At 45.1% G+C, this 20,085-nt stretch overlaps 1 protein-coding gene across 1 annotated transcript; it reads left to right on the top strand.

Moving 5' to 3' along the window:
* The first annotated feature begins 747 nt into the window (after positions 1–747).
* LOC123363843 (serpin B4-like) lies at positions 748–10,810 on the top strand. Its single transcript, XM_045005296.1, has 7 exons — positions 748–915; positions 3,274–3,396; positions 4,043–4,186; positions 6,058–6,175; positions 7,591–7,733; positions 9,207–9,362; positions 10,406–10,810. Exons 1-7 carry the CDS (start codon positions 748–750, stop codon positions 10,808–10,810), a joined length of 1,257 nt encoding a protein of 418 aa, XP_044861231.1.
* Positions 10,811–20,085: the final 9,275 nt, after the last annotated feature.

Here is a 20,085-nt window from a genome sequence, read left to right as displayed (position 1 = left end):
TCAGTGAGCCCCAGCTGGAAAATGTATTGCAATAAATAGATGTTCACACATCTTACATAGTATATTTCTTTTATAATAGAACAAGCTGATTCAGTGATACCTTATCACATATTAATCAGATCATTTTCTACCCATTGTCTGTTGTTGTTACCTAGACATGAGTGGTCAAATTAGGTTCTAATTTACACCTGTGTATATCTGGATTAACTCCTCCAAAGTTACTCTTGATATATCTGGGTGCAAAAGACAGCCTAATGTGGCCCTGATCACATACAAACAGATATTGGAGTATCCAATAATCCCTCTCAGGAAGCCTGATTTTGAACTCATACTGCTGTAAATCATGCATAACTCCCCTAAAGTAGGATGGGGAAGATGCATCAATATGCTTCATTGCTCCAAGGAACTATGTTGGTAGAACAGTTTACTTCTTGCGGTATTGTCCATTAGGCACAGGAGTGGAAGAAAATTTCCTGAGTGGAAAACTGAGGATAAGGCTGCTTTCTCAGTGGGAATTCTTTTTCTAAAAACCTGTATCCCATTCTTCCCAAAACTTATCGGTCAGAAACTTGAGTATTATCCCCATCTATATTATTTAGGTGGATTCCCACCCTGAGGCTAGACATGTGTGCATAACTAGCAAGAAAGCCATTGAAACCCTCTGATGCAGTAAGAGGTTGAGAAAAAAGACTGTTGCACTCTATTGATTTGGTTTATTTTTTTCTTAGGCAGCTTTTCATTTTCACAATGAGCTCCATCAGTGAAGCAACTACCAAATTTTGCCTTGACTTTTTCAAAGTACTGAATGAAGATCGTCCATCTGAAAATATCATCCATTCTCCTCTGAGTATCTCAGCTGCCCTGGGCATGGTCCTTCTTGGGGCCAGAGGTAATACTGCCACCCAGATGGAAACGGTAGGCAATAATAAGGCATTTGTTTTATTCCTTCATTTTTGTTCAACAATGGCAGACCATTCCCACATGCAATGTCACCTGAGCTCCTCAAGCCTTTTCTTGTAACTCAGGGTATGGCTACACTTGCAGCTGTACAGCTCTGGGAGTTAAACCTGTCTTCGTACAGCTGAGTAGGGAAAGCGCTGCAGTCTGTCCACACTGACAGCGCACTGTCGTGGCCACATTTGCAGCATCTGCAGCGGCATTGGGAGCGGTGCATTATGGGCAGCTATCCCAGCATTCAAGTGGCTGCAACGTGCTTTTCAAAAGGGGGAGGTGAGGTGGAGTGTGACAGGGAACGTGGGGGAGAGAGAGAGTGGATTTTTGGAGCCTATACTGTGTCAGCTCCCTGCCTTGCAAGTTCTCACCCCCTTCCCCACCCCTCTCTCACTCACTGAAAGCAAACAACAGCTGTTGTTTTTTTTCTCACAGACCAGATAAGCAGCCACTCCGAAACGGCCCCCCACTCCCTCCCGCCCGCCATACTGCTCCTCTCCTCAAGCAAACACTAGCCATGGGCGTTCCAAAGGGAGCCCCCCTGCCTCTGCTCATTCACAGCAAATAGGAGCTGTGGTTGTTTTTTTTTATAAGTAGCTCCCAGAGCCCAGAGTTCACAACAAAAAAAAGAGCAGATCCTTCACTTCAAAGGATTATGGGAAGTTTCCGGAGGTCAGTCACTGTGTACTAAGATTATTCCCTGTTTACACTGGCGCTCCAGCGCAGCAGCAGCAGCAGCAGCGCTATACTCTTTATTCCTCTCAGGGAGGTGGAGTACAAGCAGCACTGTAGCCACAGAGATACAGCGCTGTATGTGCCTTGCCAGTGTGGACAGGGAGTGAGTTACAGCGCTGTTGGTGGCTTTATTGCACTGTACTTCTCAAGTGTAGCCAAGGCCTCGGAGTGGTTTCCTTTTCCATGGGTAATAAAGCCTGCACAAGTACTGCACAAGTAGCAATTGCCCTAGTTAAGGTGAATCATGAATCATGTGTCATCAGTCTTTGAGTACATCAACTGTCATTATTAGAAATTTCAGATGGATCTTTTGCTTTGAAGGCTGGATGTGTGACCCAATACTGTTAGCAGATGTAAAGGGATCTGCATACAAGAGGAATGCAATTAAAAAAAAATCAGGTTCCAGTGATGCCGGCACTGAAGTCAACTGCAAAATTCATGTCCACTTAAATATTGGCAGGAACTAACGCTATATTTGACAAACACTGCATTTGTTGGAATTAAACCTAGCAAACTCTGAAAGCATTTCCATTGGTCTTCAGATTGTTCCTTAAATTTAGGTTTTTTAAAAATAAGCTTTTATCCAAGATCACTGCACACCCGCAGAACCCTACTGAATGTATTGCTGTAGCGAAGCCAGACTCAATGGCGCGGCACCTCCTGCCGGTCATCTTGGGAATTAGCTCTTCAGCCTCTGGAGCGCCCTCCGCTGGCCGATGTCTTGCTTGCCTCAGGCCCCGTGTCCCTCCCGGACTCCGGTGCCCTTTATCTCGGGTTCTGCCCCAGCAGTACCCCCACGCTCTGGGTCTCCGGTCCCAAGGGAACCCCCAACCCTCTATGCCCACCTTACCTCAGTGCCTACTGCCAGTCTTCATCCAGCTCCCTTTCCCTTGGGCAGACTGAAGTCTGTAATGGCCACTCATCATTGGCAAGGGTTAGGACCAGCTGCCTCTGCCTAACCCTGGGCAGCCCCTCTGCAACCCCTGTACTGGCTTTGGCCTTTAGCAAGGCCCGCGGGCTGGGGATTTGCCAGGCTGGAGCTCCTCAGCTCCACTTGCCTTTCCCCAGCCCTGCTCTACTCCCAGTACCCTGAGCTCCCAGGCAGGTAGCCAGGTCCCTCCCTCCCTTCCTTCCTTCCTTTCCCAGCCTGGCCCTGATTGGCCTCTCAGCCTTTTCTGATTCATTCTCAGCCCCAGCTCTCTCCAAGGGCTGGCTTTTAACCCTTGCTGAGCCGGAGAGGGGTAACTGCCCCACTACAATTGCCCTATTGTACATTGTGTAAAAACTGAATATTATGGGAATAAGTAGGCAGTGAGTTCCACAATCATACAAATATAGCTCTCCCTTCTAGTGATTTTAAGTAGTATTCACCAAATGGCTTGCTGATTTTGATGTCAATGGATGGACTAGGGCATCCATTGATAATAGTAGAGAACACCTGCCTTTTGACATCATGATGTCCATCTCCAATAGAAAGGACAGCAGTTAAGACAGAAAACTGAATTTTCTGCGACAAGTTGTTTCACACATTGTCATAAGCAAATCAATGTAGTGTATGACTGTTGCAATGTTACATTTCTATTTCAGGTGCTTAACTTCACAGAACTTAGAGAAAATGAAAATCCTGGGACTGGAAGCTCTTCTGAAGCAACAAGAAGTGATGACAATTCAGTGAGCAGTCGCAGACTACCTCTTCCTCCCCAGCGGCCTGTATCTTAGAACAAATGTTAGAGTTGGACAAACTTTGGGGAATTTTCATATGAATTCAAAATTAACGGATTAGAATTATAACATCAAAATTTGTGGGGAGAATGCTGTGGTGAGGGGTGATAGAAGGTATAGGGAGAAGGATAAAAATGTATACAAGGTAGCAAAAAGCAAGGGTTAGGGTTCTTTACTAAAATGTTGTACAATTATATGTTTGATTTGTGGATGCACTAATCACAACCGCATTCACAAGAGATCAGTTCATTTTGCATCCTGCTATTTCAGTGGGCTCCTACCATGATCATGAGCACATGTGCATGTATAAATCAGACATACAGAAAACATTTGCAATTCTACTAACCTGAACATTTTTCACTGTTCAACAAATTCGCATATGTAGTTCTCCATAAGTAACAAGTGGAACATCCCAAAAGAACCACGGATTCCTTAGTCCTTATAACAGGGCTTTTGCTCCATAGATCTCCAGACTATCAGGAACAAGAACAAGTCAGAGAAGGCAAAGCTAGTTAAGTTATTGAATCCGAATAGTTTCATAGAAGAACAATTAAAAAAACCAAAACAAACAATGTCTCTGTCACTCAGCCATTTTCGTCAGAAATAAACTATAGAAACTTTGTGTTATTTTGAGGTTCCTGATGATCAGTGTGATATACCTGGAGGGATTCATTCCCAGTTTCATGACATCTTCTCAGCAATCAACAAACCCACCACTTCTTATGAACTGGCTAATGCCAACAGACTGTATGGAGAACAGACATTCCAGTTTCTTCAGGTGAGTTGCACTGGGGTTCACATTAGTGGCCTGTGATATTGTAGGACCAAAAGAGATGAATGTGGGCTTAGTTCAGTTGAGGTCTCATTTCCTGCTGACTTGGATGGGAGTTGTGTCCACTTAGACAAGGGGTGGAGTTGATCCCATGGAGTTACTGAATAGTAGGGCAGAACAGCCAATCAGCTTGAAATAAATTCATCTGGTTCCAGAATGGAAAGTTTAAGAGAACTTCAAGCTAAAGTCTTAGTTACAGGATGTGCTCATTTCCTCCCTGGTCTCAGAGCACTGGAACCTAAGAGCAATTAGGTGTGTTGAACAGCACTGAAAGCAAAATTTCTAAGTGTTTACTATTATTATTTGCATTATTGTAGTGCCTACAGGCCAGGGTCTCCCTGGGCTAGACGTACAAAAATATAACAAAGAGACAGTGTTATGTAAATCTTGCCCTGAAAAGCTGTTTTATGCAGTACATTATTATTACCCAGGTTTGTCTTCAGCTTTGTAACTATTATTTATATAATTACTTTGGTAAATCAACAGTAAAATAAAGTTAGAGGGTTGCTATAGTCAAAAAAGTAACTGTTTAATCATGGCACCAGATACTCAGATATATATTCAGAGTTGCAGCTGTTTATTTGACTGACAAAATTAAGATTGTAATGCTTTTTACTCTTGTTAGCACTCTAGAAGCAACACAGAGATGAGAGAGTGAGCTAGAATTATTCTGGATCATGCATCTTCAATAGAATTGCTAATTATGTTCTGGGGTGAATTATTCCTCCACAGAGTTTCAGGCCACGTTTTTAATCAATTCATTTCTTGTTATTTACAGGGCCTTGCTGTTTGATTTGTTTGAAATTTCATAGGCCCAAAAACTCTTTACAAATCAGTTTTCAAAATCTACTTCTAGTCTGAAATTTCATGTGGAAGTACCGTTGCAGTCATCCTTAGTTATCTTAGCTGGTGGGAAAATGAAACATTAAGGGACAATGCTTCAAAGACATTCATGAATGACATATAAATGTACAGTCAGTGACACACTAAGTTAGACAGGGACAGAAGTGACCAGAGACATATAGGAAATGGACTAGCTAAGAATAGTCCCCCAGCCCTTTGGAGCATGAGCAGGCATTTAAGGACCACAAGAGAACCTGTGACAATCAGATATTTTTGTTACTCAAGAGTGACCTAAGTCTTTGTGTAATAAGAACCTGATGTTCTGTAAATGCCTGCTCATGTGGTTGGGCTGTTAGGGGGATATATGTGTTTATTGCATCTAAACAATAAATAGTAAACGAGCCTCACATAATAAGATTGCATGTGAAAACTCACCACAGCAAAACTACTTAAATCTGGTGAGTAGTCATTATTTTCACAGTAGTAAAACCTAGGTGCCCTAACTAAGGTCAAGGCCCTGTTGTGCTAGAATGTTGTAGAAAAATAGTAAAAGACAGTCCCTGCCCTAAAACTTCCAATATAAACAGACAAGACAGACACTGGGGTAGGAGAAAAGCAGTATCACTATCCTTATTTCACAGATGGGGAACTGAGACGCAAAGATTAAATGACTCTCTCAATGTCATACAACGAGTCTGTGGCAGAGTCATTTATCAGCTGGCGGAACTTCAGAAAGGTTCAGTGTTTGGCTGTTTTATGCAAACTGTCCAAACCTGCATGGCCCTGTATCCCTACGCTCTACCCAACTGGTCCAGTCCATTCTGCTGGTCCCCACACTGTCTCTAGCATGTACAAAAATCCTTTTGCAGTGTTGCAGAACTAAAAAACAGGCACATTTTATTTTATTTAGAACATCTTTTATTAAAAGACCTGTTTTCTGATGTATTGTTCTGACATTCTCTCTTATTGTACAGCAATACCTATCCTGCATTCAAAAGTTATACCAGGCTGAATTGAAACCATCTGATTTTCTGAATGCTGCAGAGGAAACCAGGGAGCAGATAAATTTGTGGGTTGAAACCTTTACAAAGGGTAAGGACAAGTCAACCATTGGCTGCTATTTCTTGATATTTAATCAAAAGCAGCGAGGTGCTTAAAGTGTACAAGTTGCTTAAAAACCTGGAGCAGTAAAATGTTTCCTAATAATTGCAGCACAGATGTATGGAGCTACAGTGGCAGCTCTCCATGATTTGACCACCTGAGTGACCAAGTGGTAGATCATTAATTTCCATAGAGAAAACAAATTTGAGGAGAACAGAGTAGACAGCAAATGCTGGGACCTAATACAACACCCATTGAAATCAACAGGAGTTTTTCTGACAACTTCAGTGGGTGCTGGATGAGACCACTTGTGTGGTTGACTGCATGGAGTTAAGGAATTATCCAATCAGATGCAAGAGGTATTGGGGCAAGGAGGGGGGACTTTGAGAAAGTATCTTGATTTTTGAGCTCCTATTGAGATAACGTAAATGACAGCGCACTACTTAAAATTTGACCTGGAGCCAAGACTAGTCAGGAGAAGCAAAGAATAAAATGGCTACTTTGGGAGATGACATCTGTTCTCCATTTTTCACTTGAGGCACATCAGTGTGTCAGTGTACATAAGCTACAGAAATGCTGTTTGTGTTGCACTTGTTCTGTGAATAGATAGAGGACTTCAGCCTGTCAGCAGGGCCGCCCAGAGGGGGGGGGCAAAGGGGGCAATTTGCCCCGGGCTCCGCAGGGGCCCCCAAGAGAACAGCAGAGGCTCCCGCCTCCGCCCCTCTCCTGGAGCCTCAGCGCTTGATGTCTCCGGCGGAGCCCCTGAGCCCCGCCCCGCTCAGAGCCACGTGGTGAGGGGGCGGGGCTGGGAGCTCCGCTCCCTCCGCTCGGCGTGGAGCTCCCAGCCCCGCCCCCTCCCCACGCGGCTCTGAGCGGGACGGAGCTCAGGCCCCGGCGGGGACACGCTGCGGCTGTTCCGGCGAGGCGCTGAGACTCCGGGCGAGGAGGGAGCCGGGGGTAAGAGGCTGGGGCCGGGGCCGGGGCCGGGGGGAAGCGGGACCCGCCGCCAAAGCGCAGCCCGGTCTTCGGCGGCGGGGGGCCCTTCCGTTCCGGGACCGCCGCTGAAGTGCCCCGAAGACCCGCGGCAGGGGCCCCCCACCGCCGAATTACCGCCGAAGCGGGACCCGCCGCCGAAGTGCGGCGGGCCCCCGCCGCGGGTCTTCGGGGCACTTCGGCAGCGGGTCCTGGAACGGAAGGGCCCCCCGCCGCCGAAGACCCCGGGCCCCCGGAATCCTCTGGGCGGCCCTGCCTGTCAGTCTAACATCTTTCATGTGTGTCTAGTATCATGTATATAATCTTACACTCAGGTACATACATGCACTGTACATCTATGTTATTACAACAGAGAAATGGCACTAGTGTTACCGATCTGCCAAAACAAACTAATTTGCCTCCCTTTCTTTAAGGTAAAATCAAGGATCTCTTTGCCCCGGGCACTCTTTCTACTGATACTGTGTTAGTCCTTGTGAATGCTGTCTACTTCAAAGGACAATGGGAAGTGGAATTTAAGAAAGAAAACACCAAAGAAAGACCTTTCCAGATTAACGAGGTAGATTACAGAAATACACATATCACATCATTGCTCCTATTGTTTTACATGGTTGGCAGATAACAAGGAGCTAACATGGGATGTGTCCCCTTAAATCTAGGGCTCTATTATGGCCTAGGGACCAGCTGTGGGTGTGAAGAGGGATCTGTTTCCCAAAGTTTCTGCTAGGAGAGTGCATCATGCCTGACACAGGTACAATGCCTCACAAAGCCACCTGGGGCACAGGGGAAGCCGTGTATAAGAAGCTGAAGCATCTGCCCCCCCTGTGGTCTGTCAGCTCTTCTGGCAGGAGTGGAAGTATTCAAAATATAGCTCTGCTTTCTTCCCAGCCCCTTTGAGGCTGCGGGTGCAGTTAGGTTCACTATTCTTGTAAAGATTTGCATTCATGTGAGCAGAAGGGTACTTCTTGTGCCTTCCCCCACTACACTCCTAATTTGGAGCAGTTCACAATCTGACCTCTAATCATTTTCTTCATAGACCCTTAACTGGTTTGCTTGTATTCAGACATACAAGGAGTTGTTCTGGTGCCACATTTACAATGACTGCCACCAAGAGATCCATTTAGTCTGTGTTCAGTTTCCACATTCTGTCACCAGAGGGATCTCCTTCCTCATTAAGGTTGAATATTGAAAGTGGGGTTTTTTAGGTGACATTGTGTACATTGTCCCTGGGCTACTCCCTCGCCCTCTCCATGTTGTGTGGGCAATGAATGTAGAATAGCCAGCTTCATATTGTTTTAGTTCAGTTTCACCTTCTGTTGGTCACACTTAAGCACAATGTATCAAAAATAGCTTGGCAACACAGCAGGGAAACATTTGCTTAGCAAAAGGAAAATTGTTCCTAGTGGAACATTCACAAAACACTTTCATGGAAATATTTCTATTGCTTTTAGGTTTTGTAAATTTCTGGGTCAGTTTAACCTGAGAACATGCTTTTATACTGAAATTAAAATTAAATGAAAGATGAAAAGCCTATAGTTTTAACCTTAGCATTGTTCTGAGGTTGGACAAACAAACTGAGGCACACATTACCAGTGGCAGCTTCTGAAAGTGTTGGTCCAAAGAAATAGCATTAACTCTTCTTCTAAACCTTCTATTCATCTTGGGGTGGGTGCGCCTAAGCGCTGGCACAGGAAGATGATAAATGGTATTTCAGCTTTAAAGGAGCAGGGGAGAAGCAGCATGGTGAAATCCTGGATCACAAGGATGGGCTTTATGGGGTTTCCCAGTCCCCCCTTCCATCAGACCTGACTGACCCCTTTCCCTTCAGGCCAAGATAGAGAAAAAACTGTTGAGATGTTTGAAAAGGTTCAAGAGGACTATATGCACCTTTCTTTAGAAGGTGAAAATCTGGCCCTAAACAACCACTGCAGCATTTTGGTCCAAGAGAAGATATAATACAAGGAAAAATGTATTAATATAAGGGGATTCGTTGTATGTATCTCATTTTCTAATTACTTGCCACTGCTTTCAGACTACAAGCAAACCTGTGCAGATGATGTACCAGAAGGGCAAATATAAAATAGCTACAATCGAGGAGCATGATTGTCAGGTGCTTGAACTCCCATACATCGGTGGTGACCTGAGTATGTATATACTGCTGCCAAAAGACTATATGGGTCTAACACAGGTAAAGTTACCTATGATGAGATGATAACCTTATAACCAGAACATGAACATGGCAATGTTTTGTGTATCTCTCATCACCTGGACAGACAGTATAGGAGAAAATTACTTTTCTTCCTCCATGTTGCAGAGTAGGCAGCATGTTGAATAGTAAATCTGAAGGCAGGCTGCTTATGTTGTTCCTGTGATTACTGAATTTTCAGAACACAATTAGCCAGCCATTTTATTTTCCAAATAGGGCATGGTGACAATGTAATTAATAGCTAATTGCTACATTTTTGTATTATCAACCTTTTGAAATAGTTAATACCCATACAGTCTGAAAATGAATGAATAATAAATGCAAACAATATAGGTAACACATCGGCAGATCCACAAAGGCTGTCTGCCACATATTGCTGCAAGACTTAATATCTGATCCAGCTCCCTAACCCTTCTCCCATACAATTCAATTACAAAATACCCATTGACTTCATTGGTGCAGGATCCAGTTCTTTTACTTTAATGACAGAAGTCTGTCCACTGAAGCTAAAAGTTTCACCATTGACTCCCACTGGTGACCCAGCATTGTGGTCATATTTACATTGGTTATAGACTCTTGTTTTCTTTTTCCAACACTGGACAAACACTTATTTGGAAATATTAAGGGTACAGCTACAGGGAGATAAAAGCTGTTTGGGCTGAGGGGCTAAAAATTGCTGTGCAGATGTTAAGGCTCAGGCTGGAGGACGCTCTCCAGGACCCTGTGTGGGTGGAGGGTCCCAGAGTTTGGGCTCCAGCCTGAGGTTGAATGTACACACTGCAATTTATCAGCCACGCAGCCTGAGTCAGCTGATGTGAGCAGCTGTTGGCTTTATCCCTTTGTAGACACACTCTTAGTGTATGTCATGCTACTGAGCCCAGTAGTATTGTAAGAATCATGCCTGATGTGTCTACCACAATGTGAATGAAAAATCACTTTTCCCACCTTCTCACACAGTTCTGTGTTTTGTTGATTTTGATGCATAATTACAAGATTCTGATTCCGATATATCTTTATACCTGTAGCTGGAAAAGGAACTTACCTATGAGAAATTAACAACTTGGAATAGCCCTGACCATTTGAAAGAAGATGAAGTGGAGGTGTCTCTTCCTCAGTTCAAAATTGAGACAAGCGCTCAACTTAAACAATATTTAGAGGCTTTAGGAATGACCGATGTGTTTCGCCCAGGAGTAGCGGATTTATCTGGAATGGCAAAAGAAGGTGGCCTGTTTGTGAGTCAGGTTGTCCATAAGGCTTATATAGAGGTCAATGAAGAGGGCACTGTGGCAGCAGCTGCAACAGGAGATGAAGTGACTACAACCTCAGCCGGGATACCTGTACAGTTTGTAGCTGACCACCCTTTCCTCTTCTTTATCAGACACCAAAAAACCAAATGCATTCTCTTCTATGGTAGATTTTCTTCCCCTTAAAGGAAAATCTCCAATTAAGACAAGAGAAATCCCAGGCCATGGAACTATAGTACAGAAAATACAACAGAAATGTTATTCTTTTCGTTTTCTCTTTTCTTTGCACTGTATCTAGATAGTGACTCCATAGTTATGGGTGAAAATGCACACTATGCTCATGGCAGGACTGTGATACTAGTCTTACCTTGGCTGCTGTTTCCCTCCCCGCACAAGCTTGCTGCTGTTTCCTACTTAAAGAATGTCCCACTCTCTCAGCACCTGAGGAAGGGCTCCTCTGCTAAGTTCCAGATCACTAGGAATCTCCTTGAACCAGAGCTCTGATAACTAGTAGTGAAGTAAAGAGCTATGAATTTTATGACTTTTCTTTAGTGAAGTGTTATAGATATATATTGCTTTTGACCCTTTTAGCCCATAAAACTGCAATGCATCTATACAGCTATCAAGTCAAGCATTCAATAATTCGCTACATATTTTGTCATTTACAGCAGTGACAGGGAAATAAGCCAAACAGAAGTTGAAGACATACCTGTATGTTTTCACGTAAGACAGAAGCAGCATGAATATAACACTACTACAAATGGTCACATGGTGATAGACAGTATATAGACTTCCTGTTCAAGAGAGCACTTGGGCATGTACTCATGTCCCATTGATTGGAATGGGACTAAAGCATGTTCTTAGCATGTGTTTAAGTGCTGTTCTGAATACGGATGCACTCCTTGGGGCTGTAACGTACATCTTCTTCTAATCATTCTTAAGTGGACAAGTGAATAATACTAATAAAATTGATATTTTGGCAATTCTACTCAGTTTCATTCTCCAGTTTTATACTCCCCTGTTTCCTAATAATAAATGGTTAGTCTTAAAACATTGTTTCTCTAATAAATCAATATAATCTACTTTGACCAGTGTTTAGCATAATTATTTCCCCTGAAAAATGAGTAAAAGAAAGAAGTTGAAATCTACAAACTACTCAGTACATATAAGGTCAGAAACAAGAAAGCAGCCTCTTGCCCCTAAATTAGAGCTTGTAGCAACCTGCTAGAAACTGAGAGGGAAGAGTTTGGAGCAGGCACCAGGAAGCCAGTATGTGTGCAAGTGGCTGGAAAGTTAGCTGCAGGTGCACCCCTTGTGGGTGGGTGTGGCATAGCAACTCATCATCTAGCACCCCTTGTCAACAGCTGCTCTTGCCATGGGGTGCTCTCTCTTCTCATGAGTTAGCCTTCCTGCCAGGTCATTTTAGAATCTCTCTCCTGCCAAAGTTTTAGTGTGCAACATGGACAGTGCTCTACTGGTCATCAATCTGTCATCTTCCTCCACTCCCAGACGTCTCTTCTACTGTTTCATCAGTACCTGTTGGGGCGAAAATTTACTCTTCTCACAGACCATCGACCTCTGACATCAATTTTTGGACCTTACACACATGGAACATCTCGACAAACCTCTCCGGTCTCATCCGACCTTGTTCCCTACATGTCCAAGCGGACGGAGTTATCGGTCCAATCTGGTTGTTTGTTGTGGGGGAGACGTGTCATTATTCCACCACCACTGAGATCACAGATGTTAGAACAGCTACATTCCGGTCACTGTGGAATAGTGCGCATGAAGGAAATTGCACGAAGCTATTTTTGGTGGCCTGGACTGGACAGCGCTATTGAAGAGAAGGCAAAAGCTTGTATGTCATGTCAGGGTGTGAGGAATGCACCCCAGTGGGCACCCCTACACCCATGGGACTGGCCTGAAAACCCGTGGCAACGTATTCACGTTGACTTTGCTGGCCCCCTTGAAGGAAGCATGTTCTTGGTGGCAATAGATGCCCATTCTAAATGGCCAGAAGTCTCTATAATGCAGTCCACTTCTGCAGAGAGTACTATCCAAAAACTACGAGGACTCTTTAGTCGTTTTGGTCTGCCAGAACAACTTGTGAGCGACAACGGACCGCAGTTCGTTTCTCAGGAGTTTCAAAATTTTATGAAAGCAAATGGGATACACCACATCACGTCAGCACCATATCATCCATCCACCAACGGATTAGCTGAAAGATTTGTGCAGACAATGAAAAACGCTTTGAAATCAGCAAGGGGACAACACTCCATTCAAAAGCGTCTGGATACCTTTTTACTTTCCTACAGAAACACACCTCATGCTACGACCCACGCATCTCCGGCCTTTCTAATGATGGGACGACAGCTGCGCACTTGCTTTGATCTGCTGAAACTTCTGAACCCCGACAAATTGTGCAACATCAGCAGCAATATCAAGTCATCAGACGGGCACCCAGAGCAAAAGACCGAACCTTTAGCCCGGGACAGCCAGTTTTGGCTCGGAATTATACTTCCAGAGCTAAATGGGTTCCGGCCACAGTCATCACTCAAACAGGACCTGTTTCCTACACAGTCCGGACTGCAGAGAATCTTACCTGGCGGCGACATGTAGATCAGCTGTTGCCAGGTCATGCCAGTCCTCAGGACCCATCTGCAGTTGAGGGGTCTGACTTCACCTCTTCTGGTGAGGGATCGAATCACGAGTCACCTGTTTCTGACTGTTCTCCTCCATTACTGCCGGCGGCTGAGATACCCCTTTGCCCAGCACGAGCTGATACCACCTCCTCACCTGTTCGTGCTGCGGACCCTGAGCCCCTAGTGCTTTCGGGTGCAATAACACCAGTAGTTCGCCGTAATCCACCTAGAGACAGAAGGCCTCCTCATCGGCTGGATCTTTAGCTAGGGCGAACCCACGGTTATGGGGCAAAATAATCCCCAGGGTTTAGCCGGGAATGGAGGCAGTCTACCCTCCTTCTCTAGTCTAGTGTGTGTTTTATTTAGGGGATGTTCTTATTAGGGGGGGAGGAATATGTTGTGTATTTGGTTGTCATGGTTTTGTTGCTATGGCAACTGAGTTAGATTATTATGGGTTAGCTCAACCGGTTTCAACCGGCTGAGGAGCTCTCTGTATATATGTAAATAAAATGGAGGTTTTGGTTAGCTGCCTGCTCTCTGGCCTCAAGTGATTGCTTCCTACACCGGCTGCCCCAAGGATATAACACTACTCTACTCTTCTATCGGACTAGCAGCCCCAGGGCTTCTCCCTGGAGTCTGTTAACTCAACTCCAAAGCAAAACACAAATTTCAATAAAAGCAGTATCAGGTCCTTTTCCAGGCTTGAACCTGTGTCCACTTGCCTCTGCACCCCCGCAGTTCTCTTTTCAGGGACTATCCTCCTTAAATCTTGCCTTGTTTGGACCCTCAACTCCAGTCCCTCCCAAAGCTTTCTGTCTCTGGAGTGGCCTTCTCTCAGGCCCACTTCAAGGTTCCTCTTCACCCCTTTTTCTCTCTTCCATCAGGGCCAAGATTGTAAACTCCCTCCTGAACTTCCCAGAGAAAGAGGAAGAAACTTGTAGCCTTTCTCCCTGCAACCCTTTTCTACTCTGGATTTTCTCCCTTTATAGAAAACACTCACATCCTCCCTCAGCTGGGAGTTATCTTTAACTTATCTTTAACTCCAGATGCCACCACTCGTGTGTGTATTGGTCTCTCAGGTCCACATTAACCATTCCACCATCTATGTGGGTACAATACCACATAACAGACTTCTGTAAACAATTCTCTTCAAAAAAGAGGAAGTTTTGTTTTAGAAATACGGATCCTCTCATCTTATTACCCTGCATGTGATACATGAAACATGGTGGCAATGGTCAGTCTAGCAAGAGACACAATAAGGAAGAGTGTGTGATTAACAGGCAAACAAAGGAGCATCTAGAAACAGAGGAAACATGCAATACGTAGAGACTCAGACCACTGGACAGGCTGCCAGCCATTCAACAGCCATATGTGCAGCTATGCTTGTAGATCAATGACCAGTCAGATGGCCTGGAACACAGAAGATGTAACTACCCTAGAAACTACAGATGTAGCTGCACCACTCTAGCACTATTGTGTAGACACTCACTAGAGCAGTGATCACCAATCAGTCAATCACAATCTCCAGTGGCACAGCAGGGCTGCCGCTAAGACAGGCTCCCTGGCTGCCCTGGCCCCACGTCGCTCCCAGAAGTGACCAGCACAGCCCTATGGAGGGTCTCCCTCCACATGCTGCTCCTGCCTGCAAGCACTGCCCTTGCAGCTCCCATTGGCCGTGAAAGGGAAACTGTGGCCAATGTGAGCTGTGGGGGCGGTGCTTGCAGAGAGGGGCAGCGCGTGGAGCCACGTTCGCCTGCCCCTTCCAGGGGCCGAAGGGGTGAGTTGGCCTCTTCTGGGAGTGCCATGAGGCCATGGTAGGCAGGGAGCCTGTCTTAGCAGCAACCACACTGTGCTGCTGACCAGGAGAAGCTGGAAGTAAGTGCTTCTTGGGGGGAGATTGAAACCCAACCCCCAGCCCTGATCCCCCTCCCAGAGCCAGCACCCCAAACCTCCTCCTGCACCCTAACCCCTCTCCTGCGCTCCAGCCCTGACCCCCCTTCCAGAGCCAACAACCTGTACCCCATCCTGCATCCCAATGCTCTACCTTAGCTGGGAGCCCCCTCCTGCACCCCAACTCCCTACCCCAGGCTCAGCCCAGAGCCCCCTCCCATACTGCAAACCCTTTGGCCCCAGCCCAGAGCCCGCACCCCCTCCTGAACCCCAACCCCCTACCCCAGCATGGAGAAAGTGAGTGACAGGGAGAGAGGGGGATGGAGTGAGTGGGGTGGGGATTTGGGGAAGAGGTGGAGCCTCGGGGAAGGGACAGGGTAGATCCTGGGTTGCCCTTACATTCAAAAAGTGATCTTGAGCATAAAAAGGCCAGAGACCTCTGCACTACAGCAACAGAAGAAGTTCTTCCATTGCTGTAATAAAGCCGCCTCTCTGAGTGGTAGTAGCTAGGTTGATGGAAGAATTCTTCTGTTGACCAGCAGTGTCTTCAATGGGGCATAGAGAGGCTTAACTACACTGTACAGGGTGTGAAATTTTTCATAGCCCTGCACAATATAGCTAAGCTGACCTAACTCTGTAGGGTACTTCAGCACCATTAGACTGGAGAAAGGTGACCAGGTACGGCTATGTACAATTAAACCATTTGGAAGCCAGTGGGAAAATACAGCGAGTCAATAAGAAACCCACAAAATGAGAGGCTGCTTAGAACTTATAGTACTTAACACACAGGAGCACCAGCCACTGCTGGACAGCTGGGCAGTGTAAGCCATGGATTTGATCTTAGTACAACACCAGAATATCCTTAATGTGAGAGAGGAGGGATACCAGTCACCATGCACCCTGTCCAGCATTCTAACAGAATGTAAGGACATAATAGAAGGAGATGGACACTGAGAGGGCAAGCTGAAGTTAGAAATACATCCCCACATGCAGCCCAAGATACTACTGAAATGCAGAGTTTCATTATCTCTGGTGAAGTCACTGAAGAAGGAGCTTTGAAGACTGATATTTGTTGACTTTGGAGGGATTTGGGGGCACACAGAGATGTTTTGAGTGCCATTAAGGAAATGCCCAGATCAAAGGGAGTCCAGCAATTTATAGGGACGGCCAATGATCTTTCTGGATTCTGTTTCCACCTTGTAGAAGCCTGTGATCCCTTGAGACCATTAACATATAATGATGCAGCCATAGTTCAAAAATGGTTGAAACTGAAACAAAACATATTGAAATGATCAAAATGTTTCAAATAACTTGAACAGCCCCCTCTCTCCCCTCCCTCACATTTTTTGTTCTGAGCGGTTTCTTTAGCTTTGAAATTTTTTTGTGATATTGTCTTTTTGTCCCTTTTGGGATGAGAATTTTCCCACCCAGCTCGAAAAATCAGCTCCATCAAGAAGGGAATAGAGAACATGGGATACCAAGTGTCATTATAAAATACAATGATTTTTTTTCTCACATTCTTGTCATTTCTTTTAAGACACCGAGTAACCTATTGGCAGTAATTTCTCTCTTTAGAGCAATACTTAAGTTGTGCTAAGAAACTGTACAAAGCAGGCCTGGAACTGTTGATTTAAAAAATGCGGCAGAAGATGCCAGTGTTGTTTAATTCTTGGATGGAAAGCCAGACAAATGGTAAGGACAGGCCATGTGTTGGCTTGCATTTCTTTTTTTGTTAAGATCATCAATTAGAATGTTGAAGTGTGACGAAACTTCAAAATCAGGAAGAGAAAGGGTTTCCCCTGTACTCAGCAGTGGATTCACATGACACAACATATTAAATAGAGCAAAGAGGGAAGTGGAATGGTTAAGATCCAGCACCCAAACTAAAGACAGGTCTAAAATTCTCATGATTCCTTTAGAACTATGAATCTGTTAACTCCCATGGTTTATTCTTCTTTCCAGGAAATTCAGGAGAAGACAGTAATTGTGGTGAAAATTGTGACAACTGTAGAAAGATAAACCAGATGTTGAGGAGTAATGGGAAGGGCAGAGATTTGTAACAGAGAGGAGAAGGAGATACAGGGAAGCAGGAGAAAGCAGGTCCCATGTTTGGGATTTTTTCCTACTTCCCCTTCAGCTTCCTCTATTCCCCCACCAGATCACCACCTCCTGCTACCTCTCCCCCATTCTCCACCAATCTATTAATTTTCCTCACTTCTAAACAGTTACCACTTAGGAAGGAATAATTAATTGCACAAATACAAAGTGGGAAATGACTGCCTAGGAAGGAATACTGGTCAGTTGACCCAGTTGAGAGCAGTCTAGCCTAGCAGGCCTAATAGAGTCATAGGGAGCCAAAGCCAAGGATAAAATCAGAAGGCAGAAAATGGGTACCAAAGCCAAGGGTCGAGCTGGACTCCATAGTCAGGAGCCAGTGCTAAGGTCAGGAACTGGAGAGAGGGAGGCTCTTAATCTCTGCTACTGTCGTCAGGGCCGGCTCCAGGGGTTTTGCTGCCCCAAGCAGCCCAAAGAAAAAAAGCCACGATCGCGATCTGCAGCAATTCAGCGGAGGTCCTTCGCTCTGAGCGGGAGTGAGGGACCCTCCGCCGAATTGCCGCCGAATACCTAAAAGTGCCCGGCCCCCCTACGGAGTTGCCGCCCCAAGCACCTGCTTGATAAGCTGGTGCCTGGAGCCAGCCCTGACTGTCGTCCATGGCCACATTAGACCCAGCTACTGTCATGTGCTTAAATAATTAGCTCTCTTATTCATAGGTGTGTATACAAAGAATAATTGAAAACACAGTAAGTCCTGTTTGCAAATCCCAGGCACAACAAGCCCAGTTAATGATAGTGATTCAGCATTAGCTCTGAATTTCATAATATTTGCCTTGAGTTGTATTTTTATAAAGTTTTCCCCACCCAAAATATATTTTCTTATGTTCTTTCAGAGTGTTAAAATAGAAATTTAACCCCGTCACATACTGTCCACAGCATTCCATTTGGAACTATGCCATTCTGTCTAAATGACTGATGCTGGACCATTTAGGAGTCAATCTGCTGGACATACCTTGTACATTCATAAGCACTAAAAGAGTTAATAAATCAATAATAACACTGCTCGTAGAAGCAGAGGAAAATCAACAGTCCCTTCTCCCACTGACTTCACTGTAAGTGTGATTTGGCTGACTGAAGTGTTATCACATAGACTGTAAAGAGTTTGGTAGAGATCTTATTGTCTGATGTAATAAACTTGGAAGTGTACAAAAACATTCCATATCTTTAGTCTAAATTTTCACTTTGAAAATTAACATTTTGGAAATTATTGTAGTTTCATAAAATCTAAGGCAAAAGTATGTGAAATTCAATCCTCACCAGAAGCTCTGTAAACTAAACATTTATATTTAGTGAGACCATCCTACCTCCTTAAGGGCCCATTTCAGTTTTTACTGATCTCAGAGGAAAGACTCTGGATGAAGCATTAAACACTCTGCCAATGTGCTCCGACAATGTTGGTACAGAGTCAGTGAACTGGCCTAGCCTCCCCAGCACAGTGAACATGTCATCTTTGTCAGGGGCGGCTCTAGACATTTAACCACCCCAAGCAGGGCGGCATGCCGCAGGGGGCGCTCTGCCGGTCGCCTGTCCCGCGGCTCCGGTGGACCTCCCGCAGGCGTGCCTGTAGACGGTCCTCTGGTCCCGCGGGTCCACCGAAGCCACGCGGGACCAGCGGACCCTCCGCAGGCACGCCTGTGGGAGGTCCACCGGAGCCGCCTGCCGCCCTTCCGGCGACCGGCAGAGCGCCCCCCGCGGCATGCCGCCCCAAGCATGCGCTTGGCGTGCTGGGGCCTGGAGCCGCCCCTGATCTTTGTCCATTTTATGACCTCCTGCTGTTTCTACAGGGCTATGTAGGAGTGTCATGTTGCTCATATTAATGTTTGTTCCTGTGCCTGAAAGTGTTTGTAAAGTCTTTTGAAAGTGTTTGTAAATTAGATTGTCTAACAGTTCTGATGAGCACAACTGATACGAAAACTTTCACCAGCATGCCTCCCATCTGACTATAATGCTTATGGACATATGATCTAAAACCTGCAGCATTCAAACATCAGTCATGTGTTGTTAATGTAATTACTAGTTGTAATTTGTTCCCATTCCTAGATACCTATGTCACTAATAAGGTAGAAAAATAGGTTTTCAGTTTACAAATGCAGTTTAGTAAATACAGTAACTCCTCACTTAACATTAACCCAGTATATGTTTTAAACAAACAATTTAATATTGTTCACGGCTATGATGATTTTGAAGCTTGGTTGAAGTGGTGAAGTTAGAGGGTGGCAGAAGGTGGGATATTTCCCAGGGAATGCCTTGCTGCTAAATGACAGGATTCAGAGTAGCAGCCGTGTTAGTCTGTATCCGCAAAAAGACCAGGAGTACTTGTGGCACCTTAGAGACTAACACATTTATTTGAGCATAAGCTTTCGTGGGCTACAGCCCACTTCATCGGATGCATAGACTGGAACATACAAGAAGAAGATATTTATACATACAAAGAACATGAAAAGGTGGATGTGGGCTGTAGCCCATGAAAGATTATGCTCTAATAAATTTGTTAGTCTCTAAGGTGCCACAAATACTCCTGTTCTTTTTTGCTGCTAAATGATGAACTAGCATTTGGTTGAGCTCTCAAGGGTTAACACGCTGTTGTTAATGTAGCCTCTCCCTTGTCCCCCGAAATTAGTGGGTTTCTGAGGTCCTGTAGATCCTTCCCTTAGGCTGTGGGGTGGGGATCCTTTAGCATTGGGCGGGTGGAAACCCAATAGATACAAGCCAACAGGAATGGAGGGGAGGGGAGCTATCATAGCAGACAGAGACAGACACACACTCTGTGTGTGGGAGAGAGAAAGAGAAATGCACACTGCCCCTTTAAGTAAA

This window comes from Mauremys mutica, chromosome 2 (genome assembly GCF_020497125.1).
Source record: "Mauremys mutica isolate MM-2020 ecotype Southern chromosome 2, ASM2049712v1, whole genome shotgun sequence".
Taxonomy (NCBI): domain Eukaryota; kingdom Metazoa; phylum Chordata; order Testudines; family Geoemydidae; genus Mauremys; species Mauremys mutica.
The sequence above is the reverse complement of the archived record's forward strand: the minus strand, read 5'-3'. Positions and strand labels throughout refer to the sequence as shown.